Here is a 19495-nt window from a genome sequence, read left to right on the forward strand (position 1 = left end):
TCATTGTTTTTGCTGATACAGATTAACACAGTACATCTCTGAAATCTATTGATTTTTAGCTTCTCTTTCAGCCCAGTGTTCAAAACTGTGTAAAGCCCCATATAAAGCAACTACTGTATATGTAGTTTATTCTCTTCTCTATTTTGATGACTAACCTTTATGAAACTTAAAATCTCTCCTTCGCCCATTGTTTCTGCTACACAGATGCTAACATTAGCACTAATCAATTACCTTTGTCGTCATACTCTGACATTCAGCACCACACGTGGCAGCTAAATGTAGCTCTAGCATTGGGGACAGTAGGAAGCGGAAGGCGTACTATGTGTATTGTATTTATTTAACATTTTTAGGTACTAATCATGCAAACAGGTGAGGAGTACGGTTACTGAGCTGAGAAAGAAAAGTATTTTAAGTATTATAGAAAAGTATTTCAGACCTGCTTAAGGTCTGAAATTGTAATACGGTTTTGAGCTGCTAGAGTGAAGGAGAAAGTGTGAGGGAGTATGGTGATAATGTCATTGTCTTATTTGATAGACCAACATTTTCCTGAGGGATAGCTTGGCAGCTTAATTTTTGGAGAGTTTCGCTTCCACAACTACTATTTGGTGATTAAAGTAAAAAGAGTGATTGAATCAGAAATTGGCTTCTCCGTAATAGTATGGTGCACTTATTTTAATAAGATGGCTTCTGCTTGAGTGAAGATCAAAACAAAGCTATTTTCCAAGGCAGTCATTTTTCAGTGGGATGCAGTTTGTCACGGTGGCTCTTCTGCATCAAACGGCATGGCAGCATCTACGTCGTTAATAGCTGAGTACAATAAAAATACATTCAGCTATGTTTCCTAGGACACAGGAGAAATGTCTCCTGCTTTGAAATGAAGTGTCTCACTTAGCCTTGAAACCATTCTGTGACATCATATTTAAATATAGCAGATGCATGGTATGCCAGACAATCGGTTTGTAGGATGGCCAACTATAATTCACTTTATACAGATTTTAAAAAATAAATCTAGCCAAACACTTGTTCATTCATAAAAGTACAGTACATACAATACAGTACATAAAACAATCCAAAATATTCTTATAGATTATATAGTCAATGACTGAATGAATGAGAATATAGAAGTTCGATAATTGTATTGTGAGCAGCCATCACTTTACAGCATAGAGAGCAACTAGTTAAAATGTTAAAATTACGCCATCCAATTGGCTGAATAGAAATAAAGAGCATGGTTTTACTCCCATTGAAGTCAGTAAGAATTTTGTCCTCAATGGGAAGCGGATCACACTCAAAGTAATTGTAATGGAGTTTTGTTGATTGTAATAGTATCTGAGCAGCATGCTTCTGCTTTTGTCTCCCAAGTTTATTTTCCATAAAAGCCTGGCTGACATTTATAGTGAGTAGCAGCAAGCAACTGTTAGCTGATGTTATATTCTGATCAAACTAACTGTATATAGTAAGCACTGTCAAATGCACAAGCTGGCGTGTGGGCGGGGAGGGAAGGAAGAAAAATATTTTTCTCTAATTCCTTTTAGTTACAGTAATCATAAGGGCTAATTCTAGGCAAAACTTCCTTGTAACAATACTAGGTTAAAAAAAAAATTCAAACAAGATTTAAGGTGTCTGAGTCCCTTTTAAATTATTTAGTAGATTTAAAAATGTATTTCTGATGGGCTGAAAAACAGTTACATCATTAGAATGCAGTGTTCATTAATTGTTCAGTGTACACAAAAAGCCAGCACACTATTTTATTTGATCACCTATTGTAGTCTGAAATATGACTCGACGTACTCTTGTGAATTTCCATGTTTGTTGCATCTCATTAATTTCTAAATTGGATTGCTCACTTTACAAGTAAAATAGTTTTTTTCCATTAGCTGTGGATCTGAAAGTCAAGCTGTCCCCCTTCTGGTTTCTGCATTGTTGCTAGAAATAAAGATTCTGCAACTAGAACTTAGTCTCTGTCCTACAGCTGCATCTGTGTGGGCAAACCCCTGTGCCTGCATGGATGCAGATGCATGATGGGCCCTTAGTTAAGAATTTCAACGATGAGCAAACTTTTTCTCCCTCCAGTTAGAGATGTATGTGTTGTCAGGTGGAAAACCTCTTTCACCTCATCAGGGGGAAAGAATAGGTTGCCAGTCTAATTGCTTCTGTAGTTTTGTAGGAGAAATAACCTGGTTTGTTTGTGTTTGTTTGTTTGTTTGTTTATAAAAACCTTGGTGGAAGTTACTTTTATCATGAATTGGTCCCTGGAAGTTCTATTTCTATGCTGTCACATCCGTTTCTAATTATATAGACACACATAGCGGGGAAACCTGCTTGGATATGAACTGTGTATTGATTTTTTTTAAGAAGTTTGAACTTTTTTTAAAAAAATAATTCCGATTCTGGAAACTGAGTCGGACAACTGTGCCTGAATATTCAACATATTTGCCAAAGATTGCTTTTTTTCCCTGAGCAAATGTCATAAGAGCATACTCTTAAAAAGAGAGTATTTTTTGGTATATTTGCACTTTAAATCTTGTGAGCAATTGTCTGGCCCAATCTTTCATTGTTTACTTACACAAAAGTATTTAAGTGAGAGTTTTGTCCGAGTAAACTGCAGGACTGGACCTCCTAGCTTCTGATTCAGTGGATGATGCCTTGTACCTTGGCTGTCCAAAAACTGCCGTTTTATCTTGCCCTTAACATGCATTAGACAAAACATTGCTGTTTTGTTTTTAATAGGAGAGAGAAACTCTACAGAAACAGCTGGATGAGGCAAATCGAGAAGCACAAAAGTATCGACAGCAGCTTCTAAAGAAAGAGCAAGAAGCAGAAGCCTATCGGCAGAAATTAGAGGCAATGACCCGTCTCCAGACTAATAAAGAAGCTGTTTAAATATTGAAATGGACATATTGTAAAGTCTGTTACTTTCAGTCAAGAAAACTGCAGTACAATCTTGAACTGTACATTCTATAGGTACAGAAATGGGATTACACAATAGCAAAGATGCTACAGGTTGATAACTGGACTTAAGCCATGAGCTCTGATGAATTTCTTGTAACATAAAAGCTGAATTTAGAAATTGTGAAAAGTATTTAAAATGAAATACTGTAAATAGTTGTTTTTTTTTACAGTTCCAAAGTGAGTTGATAAATCTTTTTGAAGGGATCCAGAAACACAAGAAGCCAATGTTTTTGTGAAATTTTGGATTTTAGTATAAATCTAATTTCTGAAAAACAGAACAGTTTTAAGGGTGATGTTGCAGATTAAGATTGACAGTTTGAAAATGAATTATGTGAAAAAAATGAATTAATAGTTATTCCTACTAGGAACAACTTAGACCTCTTTTTGAATAAGACATTTCCTGATGGACATCTTTGTACAACTTTAAGTAGTTGTCTTAGATTGTCTGAAAACCCTTGTTTTAGAAAGTGAAAATTTTATATTTAATTTCCAATATATCCAAGTAGATTTACATGTATATGAAGCTAATATTTTTTAAACTTTTCAGTTTGTACATATGCTGCATGTTTTTATAATTTCTAAACACATCTTGCATAGATATTTTTCAGCAAAGATGAGGAAAATTATGAGAAAAAATGTTTAGCCTAAATCTCATTTGAAGTAAGCTAGCAGCCAGTTTTATTGTGAATGGTATATTTCTTGGAAGAATGTAATTTGTAAAAATAAAAAAAAACAACCTTAATTTAGGTAATACAGACGTTATTTGAAAATGTTGACAGTGGAGGGCATTGAAACTTCACTTTTCTGTGTGTCTTATAACTTTCATGTGCAAACATTTTTAAAGTACAGAAGTATGAAAGACTGTCTCCACAGGAACCCACATAGCAATTCCTTTTAAATATTCTTAAATTGTTTCCCCAATAATCTTCAGATTATCTCAAGGACACATTTTATAAACAGACTTTTTGCATTTAAATTATGCAGCTGGACCTGAAAGTTTGATGTTGTTTTGGTGCTCTTGTTACCTACCATCATTGTGCTTCACTGTGATAAATGTTTCTGTGCAGTGATCTGTATGAATACTTAGCATTTATATAGTGCTTTACATCTTCAAAGTGTCGTATAATCAGTAAAGAATTAATCCTCACTATGTCCCCTATGGTATGGACATTATTGTCCCCATTTTACAATTGGTATAAGCATGACACAGAGAGGTTAGGTGATTTGCCCAAGGCCACATAAGTCAGTGGCAGACGTGGGATTAGAACTCAGGAGTTCCTGGCTCCTAGTCCCATCCTTAAGTCATGCTGCCTTAAGACTGTTCGATGCTGTGTTACATTCAACTTTGAACTATTGTGCGGATTCCTTTTTTGTAAAACATAACTTGTCTTTTATTCGTGCTTTGCTTTGTCTTTCTATGTTTCACTGCTTTTATGATATTGTTTATATAAACTTAAACAAAGTCTAGTTTACCTATACTGTATTCAAAGGCATTGCCCTTAAAACTGTACTCTGGCCTACTTTTTCTATTTTACAATTAAATATCTTTTCCACATATTCACGGTGTAGAATCAAATACATTTAAATTGTTTTATATGTACATTAAAATATCTGAATTTTTATCATGGTTCTGAACAATATGAAAACACTGTGTTACACATTAGGTGTTAAGAATGTCCTTTGGGGTGGCGGGAAGAGTGAGGAGAGAATTGAATTGGCAAAATGTAAATGTATCATTCATTTATCATGAGAAAAAAGCTCTAACCAGTATTCTGCAAAAGTTTTAATATAGCAAAAGGGCTTAAGAAGAATGTATATAAGGCAATTTAGCTGCTCTTTGGAAACACTTTAAGTATTTAGTGGCTAGTGTGAATAATAGTTACTTAAATTTCACTAAGAAAAGTGTCCTCAATATACTCTTGCATGGGGCTTGACAGAAATGTGTTGTGCAATATTAGTAAGTACACAGCATGGAGGCTAGAGCTAGAAAAAGCAGCCCCTACAGACTTCAGTTAGGCGACTCATGATTAAGGACTGCAGGACTGAGTCTGTGTCTTGCAGTGTATGCAAAAGAATAACTCCTTGTACCTGTAAACACATCCAAACCTTCCATTGTCCCAGAGCTTGGCTTCCAGCACCAATCCTTGGCATATCTAGGTGCTATCTAAGTACTAAAGCCCTGTCCATGTTAGAAAAGTCTGTTGTAATATCAATAGATTGTTGGTGCTGCACTGGCGTAAACATACACTGTTTTTTCTGCCCTGTGTTCACACTAGCATAGTGCTTCATTGCTGTCTTGGTACATGTCCAAGAGTTGCTCTTCAAGTATTGTCCCTATGAGTGCTTCAGTTCAGGTGTGCTTACACCTCATGCGCTTTGATTGGAAACTTGGTGGTAGTGCCCATTGTGTGTGTCCTACACATCCTCATGCCCTGCAATGAGGGCATATAGGGTTGCCTGGGCAACCCTATCTTCGCAGTCTGAGAGAGTGTGCTAATGTGTCTGCTTTACTATTCATAGCTTGTCCTTAGTCTATTTTTTTTCTTTTCCTTTAATTTAATTTTATGCTTATTTCATTTTGTAGGGAGATTTTGTTCTATAATCCCTTCACCTCTAGGGGGGCTTTTTCTTTTGAAATCTGCTGTCTTGAGTTTGTCATCGCCTGACTTGCCAGGAAGCTATCCTGATCAGTGACTGGCACTCCTGGTGTACCTATAGCTTTGGGGGAAACTTATATCCCTCAGAAGTGTACTATCCAGCTTTTAAAAGCAGAGCCAGGAAGAATTGGGAGATAACACTACATCATTAAGAGCTTAAGTTTTATCTCCATCTGGCCTTGGGTCCAGGCATCAGCCTCTGAGAGGCGGACCATAGTGCCCTGTCAACATCTGCACTCACCCAGACTTACTCAGGAGAGATCCTTGGAGGACTCATTCTCATTTTTAAAGAGTCTGCTTTGAGAAAGCCTCAGTCTTCTCAAAGTAAGACCATATTGGAGACCTCAAGTCCTGCTCTGGGTACCACTGAGGCTCCAGGTGCTGTCAGTGCTGACCCTGTGCATGGAGCTCCAAGCTTTTCTAAGGCTAATGCACCAAACATGCCTCAGTATCAATATCCTACACCAGCAAGACATTGCAGCAAAGGAGTTTAAGCGCTCTACTTCTAAAAGGGTGATACCTACAACTCCCTCAGTACCCTCCATGACTAAGCCAGCCACCAAGACATCCTCAGTACTGTGCAGACGTCCCATTTCTGATACTGTCTCAAATCCGCCTAAGCCATCTTTGTTGGAGCCATCTATTTCCATCATATGAGACTTACCAGAGCAGTCTATGCCCATGGTACCAACTGTGGAACCTTGCCATGTGCCAACAAACTCAGTACCACAGGAATTCAGATTCTCCAGGGACTTACTCATATTAGATGAGCTGGAGTCTCCCCGGCTAGCGGGTACTGAATGTCTGTTGGTACCACGAGTGACACAGTCACCAAGATTGGACCTTTCTTCAGTACCATTCGATTCTCCAACCCTCTGAGAGTGGCAGAGTTCCTCCTTCAGTTGAGAAGGAGTTCTCTTCTGACTTCCAAATCTCAGTGCAGGATTCCCATATTCACCAAAGGGACCTCCCGCCTGACACTTTTGGGGAAAGAGGAGAGAGATACTCAGGACTGACCCACATCCTTTCGCACTGGTTCAATCACCATTGCGTGCCACTCCCATGCCTTATGAACTCACTCAGTGGCCATACTGGGATCGTTAGGCTGCACATTCTCCTACCACATCTATCCCTCCTCTATTACCTCAAGGGCAGGAATCCTTTGAAGAGCAGGAGGCCAAAGCAGATAAGGAAGCTTTTCTGCAAATATCTCCTCATCTCCACATGAGACGGTAATGCCTGCTCCAGCTTCTCTGGCTGGTGATTTCAGACAGTTTCAGGACTGAATGAAATGTACCCAGACTCTTTACAGATCGCCTTAGAGGAGGTTAGAGAGCATAAGCGCCCGAACGTTCTTCAGTGGACTTCCTGTGCTTGAGTTGCTTTGCCAATTAATGAGGCTCTATTGGACCCTGCAAAGTTCATCTGGCAGAGCCTAGCAACGATACCACGACCTGCAAGAGTGCCAGTAAAAAATATTATGTCCTGGCTAAGGACTCCGAACTTTTATTTTCCTATCCTGCACCTAATTTTCTGGTTATGGAAGCAGTGAATGAACATGGCAAGTGGCACAATCTAAAATCTATACCTGATGGTAAGGAACAAAAATGTCCTGACCTATTTGGCTGTAAGAACTACTTGTCTGTGACACTTCAGTTTAGCATCACAAATTACTAGGCTTTTAGAGCAAAACATAACCATACACATTATTCTAAGTTTACCATCTTTATTGAGCACTTGCTGACAGAACATCACGAGCAACGTCTGTCTATTATTAACAAGGGCCAACTGTTAGCTAGGACCTCACAGAGGGCCTCTTTACACACAGTTGATACTGTGTCTCACTCCATTTCTACAGTAGTGGTCATGCATAGAACATCCTTACTCCCGCTATCTGAATTCCCAAGAGAGGTCCAAAACAAGGTCTAGGTCCTCCCCTTTGATGGATTAAAACTTTTTGTGGCAAGCACCGACAAATCCTTGCAGGAATTTCAGGGCCCCCTGGAGATCCCCCCAAGCAAGCAAATGAAAGTTTAGCAGATTGCATCCTGCTCCATTTTCAGGATTTCAGAGACCCATAGTGCTGCCCAGAAAGAAGCCAAGGTTTCAAAGAAATAAAATACCCTCTTCATCTGCATACACCACTCAGCCTTCATCATCATTAAAACAACAGTTTTGATGGATAGGTCAAGAGTCTGGAACAACCCCACACCACTGAGCTGCAACTATACAATTCTACCTGCCCCCCCCCCCGCCACACACACTCCTTTGGAGGCCCTCTCCCACTTTCAATCCACATGAGAGCAGTTTTACATCAGACAAACGAGTGTTGGAAGTTATACGATTGAGTGGTTCCATCAATTTTACCTTCCTCCCCCCTCCACCCCCGCCCACTCGCCTCTCTTCTCCATACCTTTTCAGGGACCCTCTCACAAGCACTTGCTGAAACAGGAAATGGACTCCCTTTTACACTTAGGAGGCACAAAACCAGTTCCATATCAACACAGGGGCAGGGTTTTTACTCCAAGTATTTTCAGGTCCCCCAAAAATGGGGGAGTGGAGACCAATTCTAGATCTAAGACTATTAAACAACTTCATGTAAACACAAAAATTCAGGATGGTGATTCTTGTAGCTATAATTCCATCATTGGAACCAAGAAATGGTTCTCAGTCCTCAGCCTTCAGGATGCATATTTTCATGTCACGATTCAGCCTATGCACTTTGGTTTCTAGTCAGTCAAGTTCACTTCCAGTATCAGGTGCTTCCTTTTGGCCTTTCTTTGCCATGCAGGTGTTCTCCAGAGTACTAGCAGTGGTCGCTCTTTATCTTTGACAACTGGCTATTCAAGGGCTGGTTTTAAAACAATGTTCTCTCCACAATAAAGACAGCAATGGTTCTGTTCTGCAGGCTAGGTCTGCAGCTCAACATCAAGAAATTTACTTTGAGCCCACTGCAAAGGATAGAGTTCCTAGGGGCCTGCTTAGATGCATATCAGCCAGAGCTTACCTTCCCACGGACAGTCCTCATGACATAAACAAACAAAAATTTCAAAAATGCAGATCAGTCCACAGACATCAACAAGAAATTTCCTTCAGCTACTAAGACACATTGCAGCTTGTACCTTTGTGATGCAATATGACAAGTTATGCCTTTGATGTTTCCAGGACTGGTTCAGGATGTTTTATACTGTGAACAAACACACCCTGAACAAGCAGGTGTCAGTCCCTTGTCAAGTACAAGACTCTCTCAATTGGTAGAAAGACCCAGACATTTGTGCAGGTGTTCCATTTATCCAATCCTCCCCAATCATAACAATAGATGCATCTCTGGTGGGTTGGGGAACACACTTAGGCATCAACACCATTCAGGGCGAACAGTCTGCCCATGAAGCATATTTGCACATCAGCTTCTTGCGGCTGATGGCAGTCGGGAATACCTGTATCCAATTCCTGCCACTAATCAAGAACAGATCCCCCTAAAGAGTGCAACAAACAACGTAGCTTGCATGTTCTATATCAACCAGTGAAGGTCTGGGAAAGAGGAGATCCCCTTCTCTTTGTGCCGAAGTGGTAAGATACGGCACTGATACATAGGCTGCTGAAATTAGGATGCAGTTGTTTTGTCTTTCAGGAGTACAAAACACAATCGCCGATGACCTCATCAAGCACTTATCCCAGGACTATGAATGGGAGTTGGACTCCTGGACTCTCAATTACATTTTCCTGAGTTGGGGAGTTCCAGAAGTGGATCTCTTTGCCATCATTACCAAAAGGAAGTGCAAATGGTTTTGCATGAGAGAGGATTTGGGCCCTCACTCACTGGGAGATGTTTTTCTTGTTCCATCAGGGTTCACCTGGCGATTATAACAGCTTTTCATTCCCTGGTTGAGAGATTCTTATTGCTTGCTCATCCCACCACAATGAGATTCATTAAGGGGCTGAGGAACTTTTCTTCTCATATTATAGAACCCAGCCATGATTTAAACTTCATACTCAAGAATCTGATGAAATCCCCTTTCGAACACATAGCTACCTATTCCCTTCTTCACCTAACCAAGAAAACAACTTTCTTGATGGTCATTCCTTCTGCTTGAAAAGTTGGGGAATTGGGAGTTTTAATGGTGGACCCTCCCTCTGTGGTGTTTTTTTAAGGACACAGCCTCATTACAGCCACATCCTAAATGCCTACCTAGAGTATTGTCTGAATTTCATATCAATCAAGTAATCTATCTCCTAGTTTTCTTCCTGAAACCACATCAGAGCAAGGAAGATGCTACCTTCTATACCCTGGATGTCAGGAGGACACTAGCCTTTTATTTGGACAGAAATAAATCATTTAGAAAATTTTCAAAAATGTTCATGTCAATTGCTGACTGGTCCAAAAGTCCAGATTGGTTCACAATCTGCACCCAGAGACTTCAGATGGATTTCTGGATGTATTATTTCTTGTTATGGATCTGCTAATTTACAGCCTCCTCTGAAGATTTTAGCCCATTCCATGGTGTGTCTCTCTTCCTCTACAGCATTACTCAAATGTTCCCATTGTTGAAGGTCTGCAAGGTTGCAACTTGGTCTTCGATGCATATGTTCTCCCAGTGCTACATGGTAGTTCATTTTTCTAGAACAGATGCTGTTCTTGGAAAAGCAGTTTTGTCTTCAGTATTGGACTCAACTCTAAAGCTCCCTCCTCCTGTTGAGGATATTGCTCAGAAGTCACCTGAAGTGGAGCACCCATAGGAACGCTACTCGAAGAAGGAGAGTTTGCTCACCTTGCACAGTAACTGGAGTTCTTCAAGAAGTGTCCAGCTATGGATGCTCCATAGTTTCTTCTATGGGACTTTGTGGTGGAGAAGAAACTGAGGGTCGTTTGCCTGTGCAGCCCTATATGTCCTCAGCGCTGGGCATGAGGATGTGTAAGATGCATGCATGAGCCAAAGGGGCACTACTACCAATAATTTCTGATCAAAGGCTCATGGAGTTTAAGCATACTTGAAGTGAAAATTCTGAAGTGGAGCACCCATAGGGACACCCACCTCAAAGAACTCCAGTTACTGCACAAGGTGAGTAACCTCTCTTTCCTGGCTCTGTTCCATGTCATGTTTTGTTCTTGGTACTTGTTGATCAGGATTGTAGATACTGCTAGGAGAATTGTGGGAGGAGAGGTTAAACTCTTACGTTTCCCCTGGGAGTACAGTAGGTCCCATGACAGCAGGCCCCATGACAGCACCATTTCAATACTGTTCTATCAACATGGAGATTCATTTTTGTACTATGTATTTGCTGTGTTTTAACATACATTTCCATTTCTTGTTGGAAAGACAAATAAAGGTTATCAGATCATTTCAAAACATAATCCTGGTCTTCCAAATCTCGCTTATTCTGCAGGGTGAATTCCATCAAATAACAATGAGCGCCTATTAAAAAAACAACCTATAACAAAACAAAAACAAAACCACTTCTCCTTTCTTGCAGGAAAGGTAGAATTTTAAAGGGACCAGACTGTTCATTAATCTTCTGTGTATGCTATGTAACTTAATAAGGATGAGATTCCCAACTTTGCATGCATCACTGAAATCTGGTTGGCTGCTGCTGGGCCAGTTTTAGCACAGTTGTCACAAATTCAGTACATAATGAATCAAGATGGCGATCAGCACTGCAGAGCCATTGCTTGGAGCCTGTTTGGTCCACCACAGAAGGTTCCGGAGAGCTCAGGGGAATCTTGTTCCCTGACAGACCACTCTCTTGGTGGTTTGATAGGACTTCAAAAAGTTATTTTCTCCAACATAGTATCCACAAACTCAGACAGAAGGCATTATCTGGGTTGTAGATAATCTGGTAATCCAGGCTCAACCACTCCTGTTGTGAGGAAATTCCTTATATTTTTTGTGGATAAGATTGATCAGACTAAGGATGAGTTGTCTGCTGCTGTGGTGCCAGAGCAAGGTCTTGGGGAGATAAGAGCCTTATCTTCCCAACTAGAATGTCAATTAGCAGTGCTCATAGAAGTACTGGAGGTGTTGAAACAATTTTTTGCTCCTCATCCCCTTCCTGTCTTGTGAAGGCTAGTGGGGAAATAACTTAGTGCTGTGCTGGTGGGGATTGTCAACATCTTTTTTAGAGAGGGCAAGACTCCCTTTTGTTTTGAAGGAAGTTTTAGTAAAGCCTCTGCTCAAGAAATCATTGCTTGATGTTAAGAATCTGGCCAATTCTTTTTTGAACGTCTTCTGCATATTCCCACTCATGGGATGCACCATTTTAGACAGTGGAACTTTCTCATAGCATTCCTCTTTAGAGCACTCACACGCCCTTCCTACCCCTCTCTTCACTGTTTCGAATGTTCTGAGGGCAAGGCTAGAATAGGGGGCATGGTACTGTTTGCTGACTCAGTTCCTTCCAACCATAGCAGCAGATGGACACAAACCTCTCTGGATCCATTGCTTAGTAGTATCTTAGCTTAGTATAGTTACGGTTTATTATTTCGTTTAGCCTTAGATTAAGTTACCTTAGTGGTTTAGAAAAATTACTGAGAGATCATTAGTTTCATTTACCAGTTCCATGGTGGATCCAAAGTTGAAGAGACTTGGTTTTAAAAGGTGCATCTTCTCCAGAGGTGGTCTTGGCATTGAATGCTCATCCTAGATGCCTAGTTTGTCTTGGTGAGAGCCACTCTTGTTTGAGATGCTGTGTCTGCAGCACCTTCACCTTGCAAGCACACAAAGAATAGCAGAACTGGCTACAATCTTTATTCCTTCTAGAAGCTTGCGGTGCAAAGCTTCCTGGATCCAGTACCGCTAAAGGATCTGATTTTAAGGAAGAAAGGCCAGTATTGGCTTCAGATACTTCTGAGTCTAAGAAAAAGACTGTTTTGTTAAAGGTACAAGTCTCAGCTCCAGGATCCATTCCCAAGTCATTGGATCAGACTTTTAAGCACTTACCACCGAAGCCTGTGTCAGCCACTAAGGTAAGAGCCAAACCATGATAGAAGTCATTGGGTCTGACTCTCTCAGTTCTGAAGAAGAAGAAGATACTGCAGGATGAGATGGCTCTGATTGCTGAAATTAAATCATAATTGGGAGACTCCTTGGATCTGTCAGAAGAGGAGCCGAGACTAATGGATCCTAAACCAAAGACTAAAGTTTTGGATTGGGATTAATCTCACAAGATTACCCCCTTGTTCAGAGGACCAACATAAATTGATGAATGCTTTAATAACTGAAAGCCAGACAATGTCAAAATGTGCACTCAGAGCTTCTTTCATTGTTTTGCAGTGAGAGCAACACCTCTGTTATGTTACTCTATAGACATGTATCACTGAAGTCTTCTACTCTTCCTCCTGAAATGAAATCTAAAATAGAGACTCTTCCCATTGAAAGCCAATGGGCTATTTAGTAAGATGGTGGATGAAATATTGGAAAAGATTAAACATGATCCAGAGCAAGATCTTTGGGTCTCTTTCAACCTTATGAAAGAGGAATCCCTGGATCATTTTTTAGCTACCAACAGAGTTTTATCCTCCATCTTTGTTGTCTTACTATGTTCAGAAAAAACATCCACAACAGTAATCACCTTCCTCCTTTCAACCTCAGCCTCAAGTGAGAGCAAAATATTATTCAGCTTCAGCTTCTCTTCTAAATGTCAGGCCTCAAGTTTGAAATAAGATCAAGACCTTCAGACTAATAGGCAATGAACTTTCCTCCCCATCCTTTGGAAACTGGCTTTCCTGTTTCATCAGCCCATGGAATTTATTGCATTGGACTAATGGATTCTAGAGATGATAGAAAAAGGCAATCCCATTCAGTTCAAAATCCTTCCTTCTCTCAACACTTTCCTATTCTGGGACTTCTGTTATGAAAGCATGTTAAGATCAGAAATTCACTCTCTGCTACAGTTAGGAGCAATGGCAGCGTTATTACGGGAGTTCATGAATTAGAGCTTTTATTCCAGATATTTCCTGATACCAAAGAAAGATGGAGGTCTTTGTACAATATTGGACTTGAGCAAGCTTATATCACAAAGTTCCGTTTCCATATGTTGACGTTAGCATTTAGTAATTGCCTGCCTTTCAACCCTAGATTTGTTTGCGGCTTAGAATCTAAAGGATGCATATTTCTATGAGATTGTATCATTGCAAATATTTCTGTAACAGTGGGGCAAGATCATTTCCCTTCTAATGCCTACAGCAGTGTATTTTAGACCACACTGAATTTTTGTTTAGTCTTATCAAGATGATTGATTCCTCAAAGACTCATTGAAAGAGCGTTTAAGCTTATCTTAATAAGACTAAAGAATTTTGAAAGTCCCTTAAACTTTTTTTGATACACTGACAACTACAAAAGTCATGCTATTTCTTCACAGTCACGCTCTATGTGGGTTAGACAATGTATAGAAGAGGGATATAGGATTGAATCTAACACACTCGACCAGAGCATTGACTACTACTTTTGTGTTGAGAGATGTAACGCTTCCACATGGAGCTCTAGTCATACTTTTACAAAACACTATTCCCAAGACTTTCATCCCTATTAAATTAGGACTCCAAGTCCCACCATCTGTTCATGGAATACTGCTTGCCAAACTATCCTGAGTAGGACTATGTCAAGGACTATCAAAGAAGAACTGCAGTTCTTCAAAGTGGATTCTGTGTAAACACACTCCCTGCTTACCTTTCCATCTTCTTCGCAGGTCTTTTAAAATTGTCTGAGGAAGCAGTGGAAACAGCTGAGAACTTGGAAGAAAGGGATAGGAGGGGCATGTGAGCACTCTAACAGGACAGTTCTACCATCTAAACTGCACCAGCGCATCCCATGAGTGTCGGAGTCCATCTTGAAGAACTCCAGTTACAAGTAACTTCTATTTCTCACCCTTTATTGCATGTTCCATTTTTGACTCAGATTGCTGAAATGGGATGTGCAAGAAAATGCTCAATATCTAGATTCCTCTGATCTCCTTGACCTTTGTCAATTTGATTATAGACTTGGCTTCAGCACAGATTACTTTAGTCACATTGGTCTTCTCTCTTCCCGGTCAGGACTCAGAAACAGCTTGTATGTGCTTATATGCCATACTGTCACATCATCTTGTTCCATCCCACCATCAGTTTCACAAGCCAGTCAGAGCTGCTCTATGTGCTGATGGACAGCTTATATTTTCCATTTAAATATTGTTTTTAAAAATTCTAATATTTTATCCACTCCATTACCTTGATGGAATTAGTCCTGAATTTCAGCTGAGCAAGGGAGAGAAGACTAAGGTCAAATTAGTTGCAACAGTGCAGACCCACTCTGGTGCCACTAACTGTCTTCAACAGAAAGATTACACATGTATGAGGAAGGAAGGGAAATGACACTGTGAAATCTTTGTTCTTCATGATGTATAAAAAAAGGCACCCAGCTTCCTCTTCAGATCCTTGTTTGAATTTGTAGAGCTGGCAGTTAGAAAAAGAATGTGTTAAACTCAGAAAATTTGACCTGGAAATCATCCTGAGACAGTAAACATGGATTGCCATGATGCTATTTTTACAAGAATTATTTTCAAGAGCAGTACTGAACTTTAATTGATGCTTAATTGGCATATAGGACTGTGTGTGGAGCCTGTGCACTGGGTAAAAACTATTTTTAACATGAAATTGGAGAGTATGTGACATTTTCATGTCTCTTTGGAATTGGTAGCTGATACAGTATCAGTAAAGAATATAGAAACCCAGCAATAGAGTGAAATGTTACCTGTTGATTAGGCACTGCTCCAATTGAACTGTTTCACAATCAAAATAACGTCCATGTCCTTGCATCTTGCATAACTTAAATACAGTTTAATCATTGTAAACGCCTAGAAATGATAACAAATTCAGCTCTAGCCTGTAAAGTGATAGTGGAAACATTTGTGTCCATATGGAGGGTTTCCCAAGGCTTTGGCAACACAGACCTATTTAGCAAATAACTAAAAAAAAAAAAAAAAAAAAAAAAAAAGCTTTTCTATTCACACTGCTTCCTGTGAGCAAATAGTCCATCCTTCTTAGTCTATAACCAAATCAGTTTGAGTGCAAGGTAACTGTAACAGAGAATTGTTGTTTACTGCAGATAATATTTGCTATATATGCATTTCATTATCATCTATCTAACTTATACCTGTCCTGAACAAGACCTACTATTTGTTCTTTCCTACACTGAATGAAAAATGCTTGTTCACACGGTGTCATTTTGGAGTGAGAGACGTAAGATAAATGTCATGTGAATCATTTATTACATGTAGGCTAGGTCCGAAAACATGCTGGAGTAAAATATTGCTCTGTTTGTTGTTCCATGTTGAAATCATAAATGTAATCAGCAGCCCACTTTATTAAAGAAACTTGTTGGAGGCTTATAATAAGATCTGGAATCAGAGAAAATTAACATACTGCCTTTACATGGTTTAAAAACCTTTTAAAATATTTGGGAAGGTTTTATAAGTGTGTGGATCTGAATAGGTTCTTATAGTAATACGTAGCTCTTATATGGTGTTTTTTCATCAGTAGGTCTCAAAGCACCTCATGCTATTTAATGTTTTTAGTCTCACAACACCCCAGGGAGGTGGGGAAATATTAGTCTCCCCATTTTACAGATGAGGAACTGAAGCATGGAGAGGCTGCTAAGTGATGTGCCTACAGGAAGTCTGTGGGAGAGCAAGGAATTAAACCCAGATCTCAGGTTATTACCACAACTATTGGACCATCTTGCTGTCTGCATTACAAATAAAGGAATACATACAGTCTCTTGGAAATGTGCCCATAATTCAATCACGTAAGTGAAATGACTGCTGTTCGTTTGTTATGCTAGACTCCTGAGGCCCCAGTAAGGGATCAGGGACCCCTTGTGCTAGGAACTGTACAAACATATACCCCTTTGTCATTAGTTTTCAGTAGTAAATACTGGAAATAAGGAATAAATCCTTTTAGAGCCAGACGCTTTAAGCATGGGTGTGTTATGGGCTCAGGTAGCTCCTTTCTCTCCTTGAGATTCATGGTGAGAAAGCAGCTATTGGAGATGCTGAGTGCATTGGGGTGCCTGCTAGCACTACCAGCAGCACTTAGTGCCCCAGAGGAGGCACGTCTAAGTGGGGTCAGAGCACGATTATCTGCTCTGCTCACCAGCAAAGCAGTTGCAGAGCTCATAGCTACCACAGAAATACCTCAGCCTGGGTTAGGGCTGAGAGAGGTGGTGGGATGGGAATTCTCTGCATCATTCCCCCGTTCCTATTAAAGGTGTGGATGTTCCTTACATACATACTGAGTCTGGATCCTCTGGGGGAAGTTCTGGGGGCAGCCAGCAAGTGGTGGTTGCCCTGGCGGCACAGAATCAATGGAGCTGTGCTACCATAGAGAGGGTCAATAGGAGGCAGTGCAGAGTCACAGAGACTCCATAGAATTGGAGTGACCCTTTCCTCCAGCAGTTCCACAGGATCTGTGGATTTTGTGGGCTGTCTCCCCTGTTTATTCTCCTGAAGGGCAAGTTCCTAGCCCATATTCCAAGGGGACAATTTGGAGGAGACTCTGTGAGAAGAAACTCAGTGTGTTTTCTTGTCAATTACCTGGGTTATTTCCATGCATGCAATCCAAAGAATCTTGGGCTATTCTCGGAGCTTGACTAATCTGCATTATAATTCTCTGTTGTTCAGGCTGTTCTGGCCAGAGCAGAGAGAAATGAAGTTTTTGTAGCATTCCCCAAATTCTAGTTGTGAGAGTTTTTGTTCGTTCATTTGCTAAAGGCTCTTTCACGAGCTAATAGCAGATAAATACATTTCTGGCATATTTTTATATGCTGCTTTCATGCTTCTGGTGTGAATGCCTTTGAATCAATGTTCCTTCCTTCACTATATCAATATCTTGATTTGTATCATTATTTCTCAGAGAAACTTTGTCATATCTCCAAAACTGCTGTTCCTTATCAAATATCTACTGGAAGCGGAGGTTCTGAGAGATACCCAGAGTTGTTATGCTATAGGTTGCATGAGGGGAAACTAACTTGAAACTTCTCTTTATTTCAAAGTGTCCAGGCTTCCATTTAGTACATCTACTAAGCAGGCATGAAAGGCGAGCTTCTTTGAAACCCAGTCCTCTGCCTTTTCCATCTGTCACTATGGGACTATTCCCTTTTAACAAAGACAATTTCAAGTAAGATTCTAGGTACAGTCCAGGACTGCTTAGTGATAGTGTGGAACTGCAAGCACTCCCGGGGAGAAAAGACTTTGCAGTCAACATTAAAATACAACGGGAAATACACTAGTGGCAAAGGCAGGCCAGGAGATGTTCTGATCCATAAAGTTGGAAGGGGTGAGTCTCTTGAGAGCGATCTCATGGGCTGATTATGGTTCCATATTGAGGGCCAAATTAAGGCCGAGATGTGCTTGATGGAATGCTGGGGACACTAGACCAAGCAAAAGTTCTCAAGCACATCGTACCTGGGAAGGGCAAGAACAGATATACAGCATGCTCCCAGCTCAGCTCTCTAGGGGTTGTCTGGTCCATGGGGTGGGCATGAGAATGATATATAACACAGGCCATAGAACATCCCCAAAATATTGCTAGAGCAGATCTTTTTAGAAAAATATCCAATCTTCATTTAAAAATTGTCAATAATGGAGCATCCACCATGATCCTTGGTAAACTGTTCCAGTGATTAATTATTCTCCCTGTTAAAATTTTATGCCTTATGTGACGGAGTAGGGAGTGGGGAGTTTTGACCTGGGAATGTTGCGTGGGAGTTTTACTGGTACTGTCTGCATTGGTGCTGGATGGTGGTGGAATATCAGGGTGTGACTTCACTTGAGGGATGATGTGTGAGCATGTATTCTGAGCCCAGGAGGGGGTTGGAGCCAGGTGACATCCCCTGCCTGGGAAACTGGACAAAGGCTGGAGGAGGAGCTGGGGGATGTGGCTTGGTGAGACTGCTGGAGGGGGTTTCAGTTTGGAGCTGGCTGGGGAAAAGCAGGTGGACCTGACTGAGTGGTCCTGGTTTCCGTATCTACAAGCTCTGTTTTGGACTGTGTTGTCTAATAAACCTGCTGAGAGTCATGGTGAATCACAGGAAGTGGGGAGTGCCACCAGTTGTCACGGAGTGTGTGGGAGTCAGGGCCCCGCACCCTCCACTTTCTGCTATTCACCGTGAATCTCAGCCAGCCACTAAAACAGAAGGTTTATTAGACGACAGAAACACAGTCCAAAACAGAGCTTATTTCCTGTCTGATTTTGGCTAGCTTCAACTTCCAGCCATTGGATCATGTTGTACCTTTCTCAGTTGGACTGAAGAGCCCATTATTAAATATTTGTTCCCCCTGATAGGTTCTAACAGACTGTAATCAAGTCACCACTTAATCTTCTTCTTGTTAAATTAAATAGATTGAGCTCCTTGCGTCTATCACTATAAAGACAAGGTTTCAAAATCCTTTAACCATTCTCATAACAATGTATGGATTTCTTATTTTATTCTGTGCTTCCACCCTCTGGTATCTTTTGTGAGTGATCTTCAGGGTTGGTGGAAAGTGCAGGGTTGACAGCCCTGGAGACCAGAGCCTTCTATTGGTCTGTAGAAATGGCAGACCTGACAGCAGCTGTATGAGCTTCCTGCCACTCCACCCTGCCAATGTGCCTCAGCCCTGTTCTGGAGAGACCAGCTCTAGGCAGGAGAAGGTAGGAAGAGCAGTTGGATCTCCAAGGACCACACCATTCCTGGCCACTGTGCTGGGTCTGCCAGCAAAGCTGCTGGCTGTGCTGATGACTTTTTGTAAATGTAGATGCTTACCACTTAGAACTCAGTGGAGAACCCCTCCATTAGCACATATGTATTGAACAGGGGTTCCTATAGGCACGCACCAAGGAGCTATAATCCCACCCCTTCAGTGCTTAACACACAAAC

General features: G+C 40.7%; 1 protein-coding gene across 5 annotated transcripts in view; it reads left to right on the forward strand.

Annotated features, from left to right (window-relative positions):
• GABPB1 (GA binding protein transcription factor subunit beta 1) overlaps nucleotides 1-4509 on the forward strand; it is a 40017-nt gene extending 35508 nt beyond the window's left edge. For all 5 annotated transcript variants that reach the window (XM_043493887.1, XM_038418411.2, XM_043493888.1 and 2 more), the window contains exon 9: nucleotides 2731-4509. In XM_043493887.1, the coding sequence (XP_043349822.1) occupies nucleotides 2731-2883 (153 nt within the window). In that variant the 3' untranslated portion in view covers nucleotides 2884-4509. The remainder of the gene's footprint in view (nucleotides 1-2730) is intronic.
• Nucleotides 4510-19495: the final 14986 nt, after the last annotated feature.

Source organism: Dermochelys coriacea, chromosome 10 (genome assembly GCF_009764565.3).
Source record: "Dermochelys coriacea isolate rDerCor1 chromosome 10, rDerCor1.pri.v4, whole genome shotgun sequence".
In the NCBI taxonomy this organism is placed as follows: Eukaryota; Metazoa; Chordata; order Testudines; family Dermochelyidae; genus Dermochelys; species Dermochelys coriacea.